Genomic DNA, 17205 nt, shown 5'->3' with positions numbered 1-17205 from the left:
CCTAACTCGCTGGTACCTTGTACCCGCTAGAGTGGCAAAATATTCACCTAATACCTCAGCTCTTTGTTTTTGAGGATGCCCAGAAATAGGCACACATTTACACATATGGTGGACGTGCCCAGTATTCCAAACCTTCTGGAAGGAAGTCTTCGTGATTGCATCTAAAATATTTAAAAAAATAATACAACCAAATCCATATTTAACTTTACTTAATCTAAAACTGGAATGGTTAACACTCTCTCAATTCAAACTTATGATCCAACTAATAACGGCTGCAAAACAAACAGTGGCCAAGGCATGGAAATCTCCTACATTGGTACTAGCAGAAACAATTCACAGAATGAATAATACAATGTCCCATGCTAAGATGGTAGCCATCGATCAAAATCAAATTCCAAAATTTGAAAAACTTTGGCATCCTTGGATAAAACAACAGTTCCTGTCAAACTTCAATGACTCTGTCCTGTTGCCATGGTAACAGATTAAATGACTTACAGAGACACCCATTCTAAGGCTTCAAAGAGAACTAAAAAGAATAATAAACTGACGAGCGGGACAACCTTGTGGACCATACCTCTACCTTTCAACCCTTTTTCTTCTTTCTCTTTCCTTTTCTCCACCTTACGATTAAAGCTCATTATCAGAATTTATTTGACCTATATACACTCTACTTGTAAACAATATGTATAGTAGGTATAAATCATTTAAATACCTACAAAAGTAACTAAGGAAATTATATATATCTTTAATTTAGGTTTACGTGAACCCAATGTTTAATATTTGAAATTTCATGATATTTACCTATATAAACCCTACTGTAAAACTTTGAGCTTACTTTATAGATCCTTGTAAACTTACTTTATGTATCTTTATAACATTGTATACTCAATAAACTTCTTTTGACAAGGAATATACATATGATACAAAAAGTAGAAAACATACATATAAACACTATATATACACTAACTTGATCCCATTCAATGAGTATCATATACAAACTGTAACAAAGCATATTGGTGTACTTCAATAAAAGAGAATATGTATATGCATAAGGTAAATAAAATGTATTAGGTTGGAAAAATGTAAAGTGATACCAAGTTTTAAAAAGTATCAAAAACATTCTTTTCTAAAAGTGCTGTTGTCTTAGTTACACTTTTACTTGTGGCTCTCTACACGAAATAGCAGTAACGTTTCTAAAAAAAGAAGAAAAGAGAGAGAGAGTCAAAATAAAATAAAAATTCAAAAACTAATGCCTGTAACAAGTGTACAAAAGGCTGGTCCCTTAGCTCTATAATAAATACTAAACCAAAAACAGCCAAATAGGTGTATCTATTATAAACTAAAGACACACACCAGTTCTTAAGAAGAAGTACGGGAAAACAAAATTCTCACTCCTTCCGCTGCAAACTACACTTGCACCGCTGACTGAGCAGGCAAATGTCACAGGGGACTGGAAAAAATGGTGCAATATATCCAGGTGATGATTAATGGGCAAAAAGAAATTTAATATCCATTAATCAACAAGTTTACATTTGAAGATTGCACAGAAAATACAGATGAATTCCCATCTCAACGAGATTACAACATCCGCTATTAACCAGTGCCGTTCTCCAAAGGGGAGTATACTGAGGGACGGGAATCTCACTCCTATCGCTGCAAGCAGCATAAACACCGCTAGCAAAGCAAGGAGTGACATAAAATGAGGGATTAATCAAGAGAATAAATGGTGAACATACTATTGATAAAAATGGGATACATCCCATTCAAAATTAAGTCCCGTAGGGCATCTGGTGTTTAAAAAGAAGATCCCTACTTTTTCTACTTCCTATAGTTTGGAGTTCCACAAAATAAAAAAAAGATTGTAACTAAGCATCTCCCTGTCTTATCCCATGATCCAGTTTATTCACAGATTTTGAATAATGGCATTCGCACAGTATCTAGAAAAGCCCCATCCCTTGCCAATGTTTTGTCACCTAGCTTTTTTTCCAGTAAAGACATAACCAAGAATTGGCTATCATTTCAGGGAACCTTCAAATGTGGCGGCCGGAGTTGCTCTTATTGTTCTTTTATCATAGAAGGTGACATAGTGGTGTCCACATCCACAGGCAAATCTCACAAGATTCGCTCTTTTGTTAACTGCAATACACGTTATGTTGTATATGTCATTACATGTACAGCTTGTTCCATCCAAGAAGTCTCTTTTAGAGTCTCAAGGCTGCCTTTGTTTCTGCTCCTGTGTTGGAAATTCCAATGGAAAATGTCCGATGGAGCCTACACACGGTCGGAATTTCTGACAACAAGCTCCCACCGAACATTTTCCGTCCGAAAATCCGACCGTATGTAACGGGCATTACAGTGTATGTGGAAATTCTGTGCAGACTCTGATGTAAGGGGAACCTCTGTGCGACCTCAGTACGGACTCTGATGTAAGGGACTCTTACATAATACCATGCATAACATAATGTACAGGGATCAGGAGTATGTAAATTACAGGCTGCAGCATGAAGGGGTTAATAAGCACTGACACTGGTTCCACTTCCACTAATGCAGCATAAAGTGGTTAATTAACTGCCACTGGTCACTAATGCATCAGTGACCCAGGGCCAATCCTAGGCGGGTGCTCGGGGTGCAGTGCCAGCGCCAGAGTGCTCCCTTCCCCCCTCCTCTTGTTCGTGTCCAGAGGCGGCTCTCTCCGCCGGTCAATGCCGATGTGTTTTCCTGCTCAAGCCCTCCCTCCTCCCTCCTGTCAGAGAAGGAGAGCAGCCGGAGATGAGATCGGAGGCAGAGCAGCTGGTCTCTGTGTGGACAGAGACCAGGCACGCAGTGACGTCGCTGGGGGGGGGGGCGGTCCATGCCTAACATGTTCTCCTCCTCCTCTATGTGTCTCTCACTCCTGCCTGCTTGTGAACTGTTTTTATGTACCCGAATGGAGGGGGGGTCTGTCCTGGGGAGTCTGTACTAATGGAGGGGGGTCTGTACTAATGGAGGGGGGTCTGTCCTGGGGGGTCTGTACTAACGGGGGGGCTGTACTAATGGAGGGGGGTCTGTCCTAGGGGGTCTGTACTAATGGAGGGGAGTTTTCCTAGGGGGTCTGTACTAATGGAGGGTGATGGTTTGTCTTGAAGGGGGTCTATACTGATGGATGGGGGTCTGTACTGAGGAAGGTCTGTACTGAGGGAGGGGTTTATACTTAGTGTGGATTCTGCACTGACAGAGGGGTGTCTTTACTTAGTGGAGGGGGGTCTGTACTGAGGGGTGACTATACAGTAGTTTGTGGAAGGGGGGGTGACCCCAACTCTGGTGATGCCAATGCAGCTGCGGGCTCTTCTTTCCCCTCTCCCTCTCGCGCGTGCTGCTGTACTAGTGAGCAGCACTTGCCAGCACAGCTGCCCACTATGTTTCTTCCCCCGCCTTCATATCAGCCAGGGAAGAAATAGAATAGAAAAAGGAGCAGAGAAGAGGATTGTGGGACATGTAGTCCCGATGACTGGCAGCCCCACTGTAAAACGAAACTGCAGCCCACACAGCATGCTCAGCTGAATGGGAGAGAGAGAGAGAGCCAGGAGCCCAAGAAAGCTTTCAGGGAAGTACACCCAGGACTCCAGAGGGAGAGGACAATGCTGAGAGAACACCATCAGACAGAGAACCCCACTGTCCTGCGCCACCAGAGGGAAAGCCACACAGCCTAGCACCATCCCTGGCGGAGAAAGGAATGGCGTCATTGCAGGAATACAGATCTGGGTGCTACCCAGCGGAGTCGCCACGGGCAATTCAGCGTGAGCTGACTCCTGATCAGAGGAACCATTGCTGTATCACTGGGTCAGGTGAGAGGGCCGATCGGCCATTATTTACTAATGTCCATAGGAGCTGCAGTCTCTGACCATCTCCTGTATTATATCTGCAGTCTCTGATCATCTCCTGTACTATGTCTGCAGTCTCTGACCATCTTCTGTAGTATGTCTGCAGTCTCTGACCATCTCCTGTACTATGTCTTCAGTCTCTGACCATCTCCTGTACTATGTCTTCAGTCTCTGATCATCTCCTGTACTATGTCTTCAGTCTCTGATCATCTCCTGTACTATGTCTTCAGTCTCTGATCATCTCCTGTACTATGTCTTCAGTCTCTGATCATCTCCTGTACTATGTCTTCAGTCTCTGATCATCTCCTGTACTATGTCTTCAGTCTCTGATCATCTCCTGTACTATGTCTTCAGTCTCTGACCATCTCCTGTACTATGTCTTCAGTCTCTGACCAACTCCTGTAGTATGTGTTCAGTCTCTGACCATCTCCTGTACTATGTCTTCAGTCTCTGACCAACTCCTGTAGTATGTCTGCAGTCTCTGACAATCTTCTGTAGTATGTCTGCAGTCTCTGACAATCTTCTGTAGTATGTCTGCAGTCTCTGACCATTTCCTGTATTGCAGTCTCTGACCGTCTCTTGTATCATGTCAGCAGTCTCTGACCATCTCCTGTATCATGTCTGCAGTCTCTGACCATCTCTTGTTAGAATATTATTCCAAATTCCTAGTTTGGCACTCATAGGTGTTATATTATATTCATGGCAAGCTTGCAAAACATATTTCGTTTTATGGTTAGTCATAATAAATACAGTATGTGTGAATGACCTTGATCAATTGATTTGATATGATCCTCATCTGAAGCTGAGTATTGCTGGGAGTTTCTGGTGTATGAGTATGACATATCAGGTATCTTGGTATAGAATGTCATGAGAAGACAAAAATAGACACGTGTCTACGTAGCTAAAGGAATAATACATTGTGGATTTATTCCTGTTAAGCTAAGTTTAGAGTAGACTTAGTCATATCAATATGTATTAGTACATAGTTACTTAATGTAGTTAAAGTTGGTAATATGTGTTCATATTAGTAGATGTTTGGTTATATGACATTACATGATCAGCACATTACTACAAATGTTACATGTGGGCTTGTCAATCAAGCTCTATATGACTCTTGGAGTTAGTATCTACTTTTGTATACGAGGTAGCTATAATTCAATGTGACAAAAATAGTCAGGCTACAGACATGACAGAAATGACAGTTCTTATAAGGAATGACGATGACAGGCGCAGGGAAGTGAGACAAGGAGAGTCTATCACGTGTCTTTACTGTCATAGATCTGGCCATATGAGAAAACATTGCTGTAAATTTAAGAGAGAAATAAAAACTAAAGATATGGAGAATGAAAAATCAGCTTTTGTACAACCTTCTTTATTATGTCAAGATAACATTTTGACTGAATTGCCTTATGCCAATGAAGTCAAACAGATCAGTAATTTGACTGTTAACGGCAGTTCAGACAACATGGCGGAAGGAGCTGTCACTGAAAGGGAGGGTTTATTGCCATTGCCAAAAATAGAATCACATCGAGATTCAATTTCTCTGCCATTACAATATGTAGCACCAATTATATTGGATGAGAATGGTAGACCATATATACAAAGTTTGCTGAATGGTAAAAATATTAATTGTCTCATTGACAGTGGATCTGAGATTAGCCTTACCAGAGAAAACATACCTGTGAAATCTAATTCTCCTATGTGTAATATAGTGGGTTTTAATAATACAGGTAATTCCACTGCTAGACAGGTATCTAATGTAACATTTGAAGTACATGGATTAGTGAAAACTAAAATTTAACATTCGGGTCTATCGCGAAGCAGAGAATATACTTGGCATTGATGTAATCAATAAACAAAATTGGGTGATTGATTTGGCTAATAAAAGTATTTGGAAAGATCCATCTAGGCCCAAATCAGTGCTTATTGATCCCTCTGTATACAGTAATGTTGGTTCCATTACCAATATGTCTACAGAACAAAAGTGGCCTGATACTGATTATAACTGTGTTTTAAAGGAAGTGGTACAATGTTTTCCAAGTTTGTGGTCAAAGTGACATTGGAACTTTGGAAAATACCAAATTGAATATTGAGGGAAAAGATCCAGAACCCCTTAATCAGTATGAGTTACCACTACAATCAATTGGTCCACTTTCTGCCATTATTGAAGAGTTTGTACAACTTGGAATTGTAAAGAAAGCCAAATCAGTGGAAAATAACTGTATTTGGCCTATCAAAAAAAAATGATAATTCATATTCTTTATCAGTTGACTTAAGGACATTGAATAAACACATCACAAATAACTCAATTCTTCCTGATAAATCTAATATAAAGATAAATCTGAATGCTGAGGACAATGTGTTCTCTGTAGTAGATATCTCTAATAGTCATTTTTTCCATTCATTTAACTAATAGCTGTCAGTACAAATTCACATTCAGAAAAGAAATGTATACGTTCACTCGATTAATACCTGGCCATGGTATTGGTGATGGTGTAGTTCATGAAACTATAGCAAAAACACTTTCAAAATTTTCTAGGCCAGACTGTATTTGTCAGCATGTGGATATGATTTTGCTGAGTACTCAGAATATCGATGAACATATGGCTCTTTTGTCTGAGTTGTTTATGATGTTACAAGCTGAAGGTCTAAAATTAAACACGGCAAAAGTTCAGCTGATGAAAAGTCAAGTGAAATACCTTCACATGCAATTTGCAAGTCAAGTCAAGGAAAGAGACAATTGTTGCAAGAAACATTTAGAGATATCACTGCAATCCCAACAACTCATAAGGCATTGCATCGATTTTTGCATAAAATAAATAATTGCAAAGAATTTGTACACTGTTTCGCACAAAAAGTTAATCCACTATATAATCTTTTGAGGAATAAAGCTAATATAGTTGACCAATGGGGTCTAAATGACAAAAATGCTTTTGAAGTGTTGAAAAAAGATTTGCAGAATGCTCCAGCATTAAATACAGTAGAGGTTTGTTCTGAAGCATCTTTTGTTTTGAAAACTCATGTATCTGAGAATGCCATCTCAGTAACATTGTCTCAATTACAAGAAGGTGAGGAGAAAATAATTGACTATTTCTCCAGAGTTTTATCATTTTTGGAAAAAACTTTTGAGTCAGGTGTAAAGCAACTGCTAAGTGTTTACTATGCAATTAAAGCTACAGAGAGCATAGTGAAATCAATCAAAATCATTGTACAGACACCTGACTGCTCACTAAAAAGGTATTTTTGAGGAAGGTAGTTTTAAAGAATGTCATAAAGCATATCCTCTATGGTTCAGAGCTTTCACATTCAGATGGATGTAAAAGGAAGACATCTTCAGGAATGTACACCAGCACATGTTTTTACAGCTGTATCTGAGAAGTCTTTATCTCAGGTTTCCAGCATAAGAACAGAGAAAGACATTGAACAAATACTTGTTACTGCAGAATAGTCTAACACTAGAATAAGAGCTTCAACACAGAATACAGTTACGCACATTTCTAATCTTTTAGAGATGAGAAAAAAGGCATAGTCCATTGTCATCTCTGGGGTGATACAAAACCTCTCTTTGTGAAGACAAGGATTTGTATCATGACCAAAAGGAGGTGCTGCGCCCTGTCATACCTAAACTTCACAGTATATATGTTTTATAGTTTAGGCCAGCTTAGACAGGATAAGGACAGTACATTGTCATACAGAAGTTCTCTTTGATGGAAAATATAAGATAGTGTTATTTTACATATAGTTTAACAAATTCACAGTTATTGTCCCATAATGTTTTAACATTTGTTGAAAAAAAAAAGTTACAAGAATTTAATGTAAATATTTTATGCCTAATTAATGATACTGCATCTCTTTTACAGAAATGGCATCTAAAATCAAATAAATATGGAGGATAACAAGCTGCTATGAAGAGCAAAGAGAATATCAGGAAATTCAAAGTTAAAGAAGGAATCCTCTAGGGAAGAATATTGGATAAAAGATTTATACCTTATATTTATGACTGTTTTATCTTATGCAACAATATTTTTCTAACCTATCAGAACTTGAAGAAGAAATTTTAAAGACATTTCATGATTAAAAAAATTAATCAGAAGAAACTTTATCTTTCTACTATAGATAAATCATTTAGGACATTTGTCCACATATACTTTTTTTGATAATCCAATTATTCTGATTAATGTTCATTTTAAGTTAGGATTATCATTATTATTTTTATTTATTTTTCCTTATTCATATATTGAATATTTTTAGGTAACAACTGCACAATCATTGTAGTTAATAGAGCGTCTTTTGTTTATAATTTAAGAAACATATCACTCTTAATAGAACTACGGAAAGTTATGTCAGTTATGGTTTTAGAGTGTAAAGTATATTTCCAAAGAGCCAAAATATTATTTGAGCACAAATATGGAAATATATTATTGCATCATTTATTTATTTTAATAATTATTGTTATTAATAATAATAATTGATATGAGTCATCATTATGTTATACTTTTTTTAAAATCTATCCCATTATTTTAAGATATTGAATAGATAGCTCTAAGAGGAGTTAAAAGTAAAGAGAAATGCATTTAGAAGGAGAGTTATTTCTAGCTGCTTCAGTTCTGAGGAATATTGTGTCCGATCATTTGATAAAAGGATGTGTATATGTGACATGAATGATGTTTTGAATGTATTAAATTAATTTAATATGATTAATCATAATTCAGGGGGGATTGTTAGAATATTATTCCAAATTTCTAATTCGCACTTATAGGTTTTATATTATATTCATGGCAAGCTTGCAAAACATATTTGGTTTTATGATTAGTCATAATAAATAGAGTATGTGTGAATGACCTTGATCAATTGATTTGATATGATCCTCATTTGAAGCTGAGTATTGCTGGGAGTTTCTGGTGTATGAGTATGACATATCAGGTATCTTGGTATAGAATGTCATGAGAAGACAAAAATAGACACTTGTCTAGGTAGCTAAAGGAATAATTCATTGTGGATTATATCCTGTTAAGTTAAGTTTAGAGTAGTCTCAGTCATATCAATATGTATTAGTATATAGTTACTTAATATAGTTAAAGTTGATAATATGTGTTCATATCAGTAGATGATTGGTTGTATGACATTACATGATCATCACATTACTACAAGTGTTACATGTGGGCTTGTCAAACAAGCTCCATATGACTCTCGGAGTTAGTATCTCCTTTTGTATAGTATATTGCTGAAGTTAGCAAAAATGAATGTGTGACATACAAGGTTCTAAGTTTTTGTGAGGTTATGATGTTCACATGTAACATATAAAGCCAACGCTTCCATATTGAAGGTCAGACAGACACACACACACCCACTAGGAGAGATGACACAGACATGTTTACGAAGACACTTTGACAAGTTGAAACAGCTGAATGCTGCCAGAAGTCTAAGAACGTCATTTCCTGCTTCTTTTTAGGACACACGAGACAAGATGGACAGAAGGCAGCAGCCATGAAGCACACATGCTTTCATAAGCTTATTACAGCTTTATAACTTTTTTTTCTATTTCATATATTTTTAGCCACACTGAACTGAACTGTTATACTTTTTACATTGTATTTATGATGTTAACTGTGTGACAATAAACTCACACTTTGTTTTAAGTCAGTTTGACTATCAATGCTATTTACCTGGAAACGCCCTTGAGATACAAGAATATTAGATATTTTTATTCTTCATCTCCTGTACTATGTCTGCAGTCTCTGACCATCTCCTGTCATATGTTTGCAGTCTCTGACCATCTCCTGTACTATGTCTGCAGTCTCTGATCATCTCCTGTACTAAGTCTGCAGTCTCTGACCATCTCCTGTATTGCAGTCAATGACTATCTCCTGTACTATGATTGCAGTCTCTGACCATCTCTTGAATCATAACTACAGTCTCTGACCATCTCCTGTAGTATGTCTGCAGTCTCTGACCATCTCCTGTACCATGTCTGCAGTCTCTGACTGTCTCCTGTACCATGTCTGCAGTCTCTGACCGTCTCCTGTATTATGTCTGCAGTCTCTGACCATCTCCTGTACTATGTCTGGGGGCTCTTTCTAACAGAAGCCCTCTCTGTGTGCATCAGAGAGACTCCCCTCCGGGTCTCATTAGTGTACGCTCTTCCTGTATTTTCTTTATTGTTAAAAGATCATGGGAGGATCCCAGGGTAACGAAGAGTTCTTAGGGGAGAATCTCTGTGTTTAAGTTGTTGCCATAGAAACATTTGTAAAGGGGAGGAGTTGGTAAGATGACCACGCCCATGTGGGGGCACCAGAAATATTTCTGCACCCAGGCATCTGTGACCCTAGGATTGGCCCGGCAGTGACCAATTGCAATACATCAACCTCCTCCGTGCTGCATATAGCAAATATCATTGTAGATTAAAGTGGTTGTAAGAGTTGTTTTTTGTATTTATAAGAGTAACAAACTTGTTATACTTACCTGGGTTTTGCACAGAACAGCCCAGGCTCTTCTTCTGGGGTCCCCCGCTGTCACTCTAGGCTCCTTCTCTTCATCCCGCCGCCTGTCACCTTAAAATCATCACATAGGGGACTTTTTGTCCCCTATGTGATGAAAAAAAAATAACTTATGGAAAAAAAGTTACACCCAAGCACAGAACCCCCCCCCCCCAAATTTTTGACCAAGCACATAAACCCCCACCCCCACATAAACACATGTACGAACATAAACGCATGCCTCAGGGGAGCCTACGCATGAAAACGTTGATTGCGATACACGTTACATATTACCATGCATGCCAGAATGAGAGCAACACAAGACCCCCTCCTTAACACTAAACTGTTACCTATAGGGGGCTTTTGAACCTTCGCCTATAGAAAATATGGGGTATTGCCGCCATTTCACACAAAATTAAGGTTTAAAATGTATTTGAATGCTAGAGGTTAGATCTATTTACTCGGTGCAACATCCTTTTTTATATATTACCAAAAATGTGGGTAGTTTATTGCGTTTGTTTGCCCTAAATTTCACTTTAGTGTGTTTTTTTTTTACAGAAATATTGCGATTCCTAGACCTTTGCGGTAATATCGCGTGACATAAAAAATTGGAACTACCACTATTTTATTGTCTAGGGTGTCTGCTTTCAGGAAATATATGTTTGGGGGTTTTATGTAATCTTCAGGCCTAAAATGATTTTTTAAACATGGGTGCAAAAAACACAAAAATGGCTCTGGCAATGAAAAGGTAAATTTACATGAATGCCAAAAGTGGGAGTTGGGAGGAGGCAGGGAAGAGGGAGAGTGTGGCCGAGTTGCTCCCCTATGGGCCTCTGGATTATACTTGCCCTGGGCCAAAAGTTGCCAGTCAGCCCCTGCCAGGGGCTCTGGAGGGCCACATTGTCCTTTCCCCCACCTTTGTGATCATGGAAAATCCAATGCCCTGTACACACGATAGGATTTTCCGATGGAAAATGTGTGATAGGACCTTGTTGTCGGAAATTCCGACCGTGTGTAGGCTCCATCACACATTTTCCATAGGAATTTCCGACACACAAAGTTTGAAAGCTTGCTATAAAATTTCCCGACAACAAAATCCGTTGTCGGAAATTCCGATCGGGTGTACACAAATCCGACGCACAAAGTGCCATGCATGCTCATAATAAATTAAGAAACGAAAGCTATTGGCTACTGCCCCGTTTATAGTCCCGACGTATGTGTTTTACGTCACCGCGTTCAGAACGATCGGATTTTCCGCCAACTTTGTGTGACCGTGTGTATGCAAGACAAGTTTGAGCCAACATCCGTCGGAAAAAATCCATGGATTTTGTTGTCGGAATGTCCGATCAATCTCCGACCATGTGTACGGTGCATTAGACTGTTTTCCTTGATCCATCACTTTCCACCACCGGCACTATGGGCCACTTGACTGGACTTGCCCCCCAGGCCTAAGGCTGCCAGCCCTGCCCTGAATGTCAGCCAAGCAAGTCTTTAACAGGAACACAGGAGAGCATCTCTAGAGATGTGACCAAGGTGAAGGCAGAGATCATCTGAGCTGGACGGCTTAAGTAGGCAGGACTGACGAGCAGGATATCATCAACAGGTGATTCACTGTGGAGAGATAGTAGCTGGCAATTAGCCGACAGCTGAGCGGCCAGCTCAGAGAAGGAAGCCCTGACAGCACTCCACAAATCTGCCCTTTATTGAAGAGTGGCAAGAAAAAAGCCATTGTTGAAAAAAAGTAATAAGAAGTTCCGTTTGCAGTTTGCGAGAAGTCATGTGGGGGACACAGCAAACATGTGGAAGAAGGTGCTCTGGACAGATGAGACCAAAATTAGCATTTTGCTTTTAGGCCAAAAAGTTCATGTATGGCGGAAAACTAACACTCTATATCACCCTGAACACATCATCCCCACCGTGAAACATGGTGGTGGCAGCATCATGTTGTGGGGATGCTTTTCTTCAGCAGGGACAGGGAAGCTGGTCAGAGTTAATGAGAAGATGGATGGAGCCAAATACAGGGCAATCTTAGAAGCAAACCTGTTAAAGTCTGCCAAAGACATGAGACTGGGGCGGAGGTTCACCTTCCAGGAGGACAACAACCCTAAACATACAGCCAGAGCTACAATGGAATGGTTTAGATCAGACGCGGCTCTAGGCTTTGTGAGGCCTTAGGCAAAACTTAGACATGAGGCCCCACTCACGCCCATAATGGGAAAAAGGATTCAAGCCAAAAAATTAATAATACAGTGCACTGCACAGTGTCCAATGAACTGATGGGAATTCACTTATGGCAAGTCCAGTATGCATTGGATCATATCACACCAGGATATACACTGCAACACAAGCTCCCTCTCTATAGTGACTGTCACTTACTAGTCAGCTCTCTGTTATGCCTACATTTCACATTACCTTGGCCATAAATTGATAATCTATTTTCTTAAACCTATGCCCCATACCTGCTGTGGACACAACCAATGCATGAACCTGAATACAGAGCTGACTGGAGCGAGAGAGGGGGTGAGAGAGAGAAGGAAGAGAGAGAGAGAGAGGGGAGAGAGAGAGAGAGAGAGAGAGAGAGGGGAGAGAGAGAGGGAGGGGGAGAGAGGATAGGGAGACAGAGAGGCAGGTAAAGGGAGAGAGAGAGGCGGGGAGAGAGGAGTAAGAAAGAGGGGGAGGGAGGGGTGGAAATAGAGTGGAGTGGGTGAGAGAGAGGAGTGGGAGAGAGAAGGGAATAGAGGGGCATGTGAGAAGTAGGTAAAAGAGAGGGGGTGGGAGAGAGAAGGAAGGGAGAGAGAGGGGGGAGAGGGAAGAGAGAGAGGGAAGAGAGAGAGGGGGGAGAGGGAAGAGAGAGAGAGGGTGGTGAAGCAGGGGGGAGAGAAAAAGGGAGGGGTAGAGGGTTGAAAGAGAGAGGAGTGGGGGGAGATGGGGGAGAGACAGAAGGGGAAGAGAGATGGGGGAGAGAGAGGGGTGGGGGTATAGAGAGCGGGATGAGAGAGAGCGGGATGAGAGAGAGCGTGAGAGAGGGAGAGGGAAAGAGGGTTGGGGGAGAGAGAGAGCGAGAGAGGGAGAGGGAAAGAGGGTTGGGGGAGAGAGAGGGAAAGAGGGTTGGGGGAGAGAGGGAGAGGGAGAGGGAGAGGGAGAGGGATGGAGAGAAGGGTGGGAGGGGAGAGAGAGGGATGGGAGGAGGGGGAGAGAGAGAGATGGGTGGGAGGGAAAGAGGGGAGGTGAGAGGGAGAGAGGGGTGGGAGGGAGAGATGGGTGGGAGGGAAAGAGGGGAGGTGAGAGGGAGAGAGGGGTGGGAGGGAGAGAGGAGAGGGAGAGAGGAGAAGGGGAAAAGAGAGAGGGAGGGAGAGGAGCGAGGAGAGAGGGGGAAGGGGGAGAGAGAGGGAGGGAGAAATAAGAGGGGGAGAGAAGAGAGAGAGAGAGTGGGAGGGGTTGGGAGAGGGGGGATGGATGGGGGAGAGAAAGAGGGGGGAGTGGGAGAGGGGTCGGAGATGGGGAGGAGTAGAGGGGGAGGGAGAGAGAGGAGGGGAGAAGGAAGCGTTTTGTTCTGTGCTCCTGTGTGAGATTTGGGATAACCTGTGATGTCTGCGGTCCGGTCACATAGAAGAGGAGTTGTTTGCATACTGGGGCTGGGTGGTGGACAGAGCAGTTATGTGTCAGTGTGCAATAAAACAGATTCTTTCTGTCACTGGACTCACCCCAATCCTCAAACACAGCAGAACGCCGTCGCTCCTAGCAGCCTCTGCGTGAAACCACAACACATGTGCAGGGTGGGGCTTCATCAACTAGTCAACCCGGCAGCCTGCAGCTCATTGGCCCCTGGACCAACCAGTGAGGTGGTTTCCTCCCATCATCGCTGGTGCGGACCTTTATACGGGCATTACAGACTGCCCGAGGAGCAGTGACTCACCCCGATTCTTCCTCCATGCAGCCGAGATAAAGATGAGAGGGGGAGGCAATCCCGCTGTTAGTGCAGAGTCCTGGCATGAGAATATCAGTCCCGCACCACCTTAGCAGTGCCATCATTCTTCCCGATGCTGGGCTCTCCCCTTCCTCCGTCAGGCAAATTAGGCGGCAGCGAGGCCCCTGGGAGCTCGGGGCCTTAGGCAACTACCTAATTTGCCTAATTAAAGAGCCGCCTCTGGTTTAGTCAAAGCATATTCATGTGTTAGAATGGCCCAGTCAAAGTCCAGACTTAAATCCAATTGAGAATCTGTGGCAAGACTTGAAAATTGCTGTTCACAGACACTCTCCATTCAATTTGACAGAGCTTGAGATATGGTCAATATATGGTTTTGAATGGTCAAAAATGTCACTCTCTAGCTGTGCAAAGCTGGTAGAGACATCCCCAAAAAGACTTTAAGACTGTAATAGCAGTGAAAGGCGGTTCTACAAAATATGGACTCGGGGGGCTGAATACAAATGTACGCCACACTTTTCACATATTTATTTGTTAAAAAATTTAAAAAACAATTTATCATTTCCTTCCACTTCACAATTATGTGCCACTTTGTGTTGGTCTATCACATAAAATCCCAATAAAATACATTTATGTTTTTGGTTATAATGTGATAAAAATGTGGAAAATTTCAAGGGGTGTGAATACTTTTTCAAGACACTGTATTCACATCCAAAAGCCTATTTAGTGTACCGACCATCCTCCACCTAGTATCTCTGGAGTTTAGGGCACCGCCAAAGAAGGCAAATAAGGGTGCCAGGATTACCACACATGGCACAGACTGGGTCAGATCTCAAGCCTATGGCATTATGCCAATTATTCTGCATTATGCCTACGCAGAAATTCGGGGGGTTCCATACACCCTATGAAGAAAAAAAAACGTTATTCTATGCAGTGAGGAAAGAGAAACACAAGGGAGGGGGTGAAGGATCTGCCCCCAAACCTCCCCAGAGATAGGGCCAAGATCCTGTTCCCACCCTAACCTGCAACGGACAGGAAATTTCTATAGAAATGTATCTAACAAAGCCATATATGTTTCAGGGATTAGGCAAACTAAAAGTCCACGAACATTTAGTTATTTAGTGTATTTGGTAAGGGGCTAAGGCCTTGAAGGTTATAGTAACATCTGGTTGTGTATTGGGATCTAAAAAAAATAGTAAAATAGTATTTGTTACCGATCATTTTCTTCTAGGCATATACAGACTATTGAGGTTTTCAGAGCACTTAATTGTTTCTATGGGAGAGTCGAAGTGTGGCTAAATGCAATTGCCAGCACAATGTTCTCCATTCTCCATTCCATCCATCTCATGTCTCTACGGCTCTACATAGCAGCTGGCTCAGAGCCTAGCTTCTACAGTACAAGAAACACTCAAAGCCCTGATGAAGAGGCATCCCTAAGCCCCCCAAAATCTGTATAGCTACTTTTCTAGAAGATTAGTGGACTGTTTTATTGGTATTAATACCTATGAAATCCCACCAATGTTCCTGGCACCTATTTCTGTCACAAAGAGTCCTCCTCCTGGATAGAAATTGAGGAGGAACTCGAGTTTCATAGCACAAAGGGATCTCTGAGGGCTCCTCATCTATGCCCATGATATAAGGCATTCAAATACGTTTATTTAAATAGACATCCCATTTGTTTTATGGCTAGTTCTCATCTCTACATATGACATTTGTGTACACCCTATTGTGTAATAAGTGGGCTCATCAAAATGTTTGTCAAACATAGAAAAAAAAAAAAAAAGTCATTGACATGATTTGAAAGATGACACAAGACCATGTAGAAGCTACATAGACACTCACATGGACATTGAAAGAAGCTCAAAAAATAATTCAACCACATTTCAGAAAGGATGAGCAAGCAAAGCATCCCTTACTGAACAATGGGGTATTCCATACCTATTTTGTTTCTTTTTTTTTAAATGACACAAATAGAGTAATACATGTTAATATATAATAAAATATATAATTTTTTTTTTTAAAAAGTACATTTAGTACCCACGTCATTTAAAGATCTTATCCAGCAAAGTGCCCCAGCATTGGACACCATACTTTCTAAGTCAACTATCGCCTTTAAAAAAAAAGTGCAATAACAATGCCACAATATGGGGCTCATAAGGACCTTCCTAAATTGCATTTCCAAAAATTGTATTTATTTATTTATTTTAGATACTTAAATAGCGCCATCAATTTACACAGTGCTTTACATATATAAATAATTAATAACATTCTAATAAAAATAGGTCCATTATTTAGCTTCTAACGTTCAGTCAGATGTGTTTTAGTCCTTGTATTGAGGAAAGTTTTTCTTTCTCCCCCCAGTTTGTGGCAGTCCCATGTCTGTACGTCTGTCTGTCAGCTCGGTGGGACTTCGACCTTGGGGCATTCGCCACTCTGTACTTCCTCCCATATCCGCGTCATGTTCTCTTCATCATTACCATGGACCACCAGTGCTTCTTTGTACCTACACACATCGTACTCTAATCCCTGCACGTAGAAGCGACTGTCATGTCGAAAGGTTAGATCAGCTGCCACAGTGAGAAATCCAAAATATACGTCGTCCAATGGGAAAACAGGCAGAAGCAGGGAGCCCATGTACAGACCATTCACTGAGGCTCCTGGGAACAAAAAACCGCCACCGGAGACAAAACCTGGATAATATTCCTGAGGGTACAGAGTCTCTGTGATGCTGTATTTGGTCTCACGCATGACAGGTGGCCTATGCTGGTGGAAACCATGAATTGTATCTGGGGATCCATACTCTGTAATATACTGTACAATCACGTCTGGGTTCACAAATTCATCATCGTCAACTGTAGGGAGGAAAAAGTTACTTATTATGTATGAAGATCACTAACCATATATATTATAGTTACATAGTGGGAAAGGTTGAATAAAGACAACA

At 41.1% G+C, this 17205-nt stretch overlaps 1 protein-coding gene across 2 annotated transcripts in view; it reads right to left on the bottom strand.

Moving 5' to 3' along the window:
• Positions 1 to 16430: 16430 nt before the first annotated feature.
• The window catches only part of LOC141134894 (beta-1,3-galactosyltransferase 5-like), a 40178-nt gene continuing 39403 nt past the window's right edge, over positions 16431 to 17205 (bottom strand). For both annotated transcript variants that reach the window (XM_073624325.1, XM_073624324.1), the window contains one exon: positions 16431 to 17113. In XM_073624325.1, the coding sequence (XP_073480426.1) occupies positions 16656 to 17113 (458 nt within the window). In that variant the 3' untranslated portion in view covers positions 16431 to 16655. The remainder of the gene's footprint in view (positions 17114 to 17205) is intronic.

Source organism: Aquarana catesbeiana, linkage group LG03 (assembly GCF_042186555.1).
Source record: "Aquarana catesbeiana isolate 2022-GZ linkage group LG03, ASM4218655v1, whole genome shotgun sequence".
Taxonomy (NCBI): Eukaryota; Metazoa; Chordata; class Amphibia; order Anura; family Ranidae; genus Aquarana; species Aquarana catesbeiana.
This window is presented reverse-complemented; position numbering and strand designations above follow the sequence as displayed.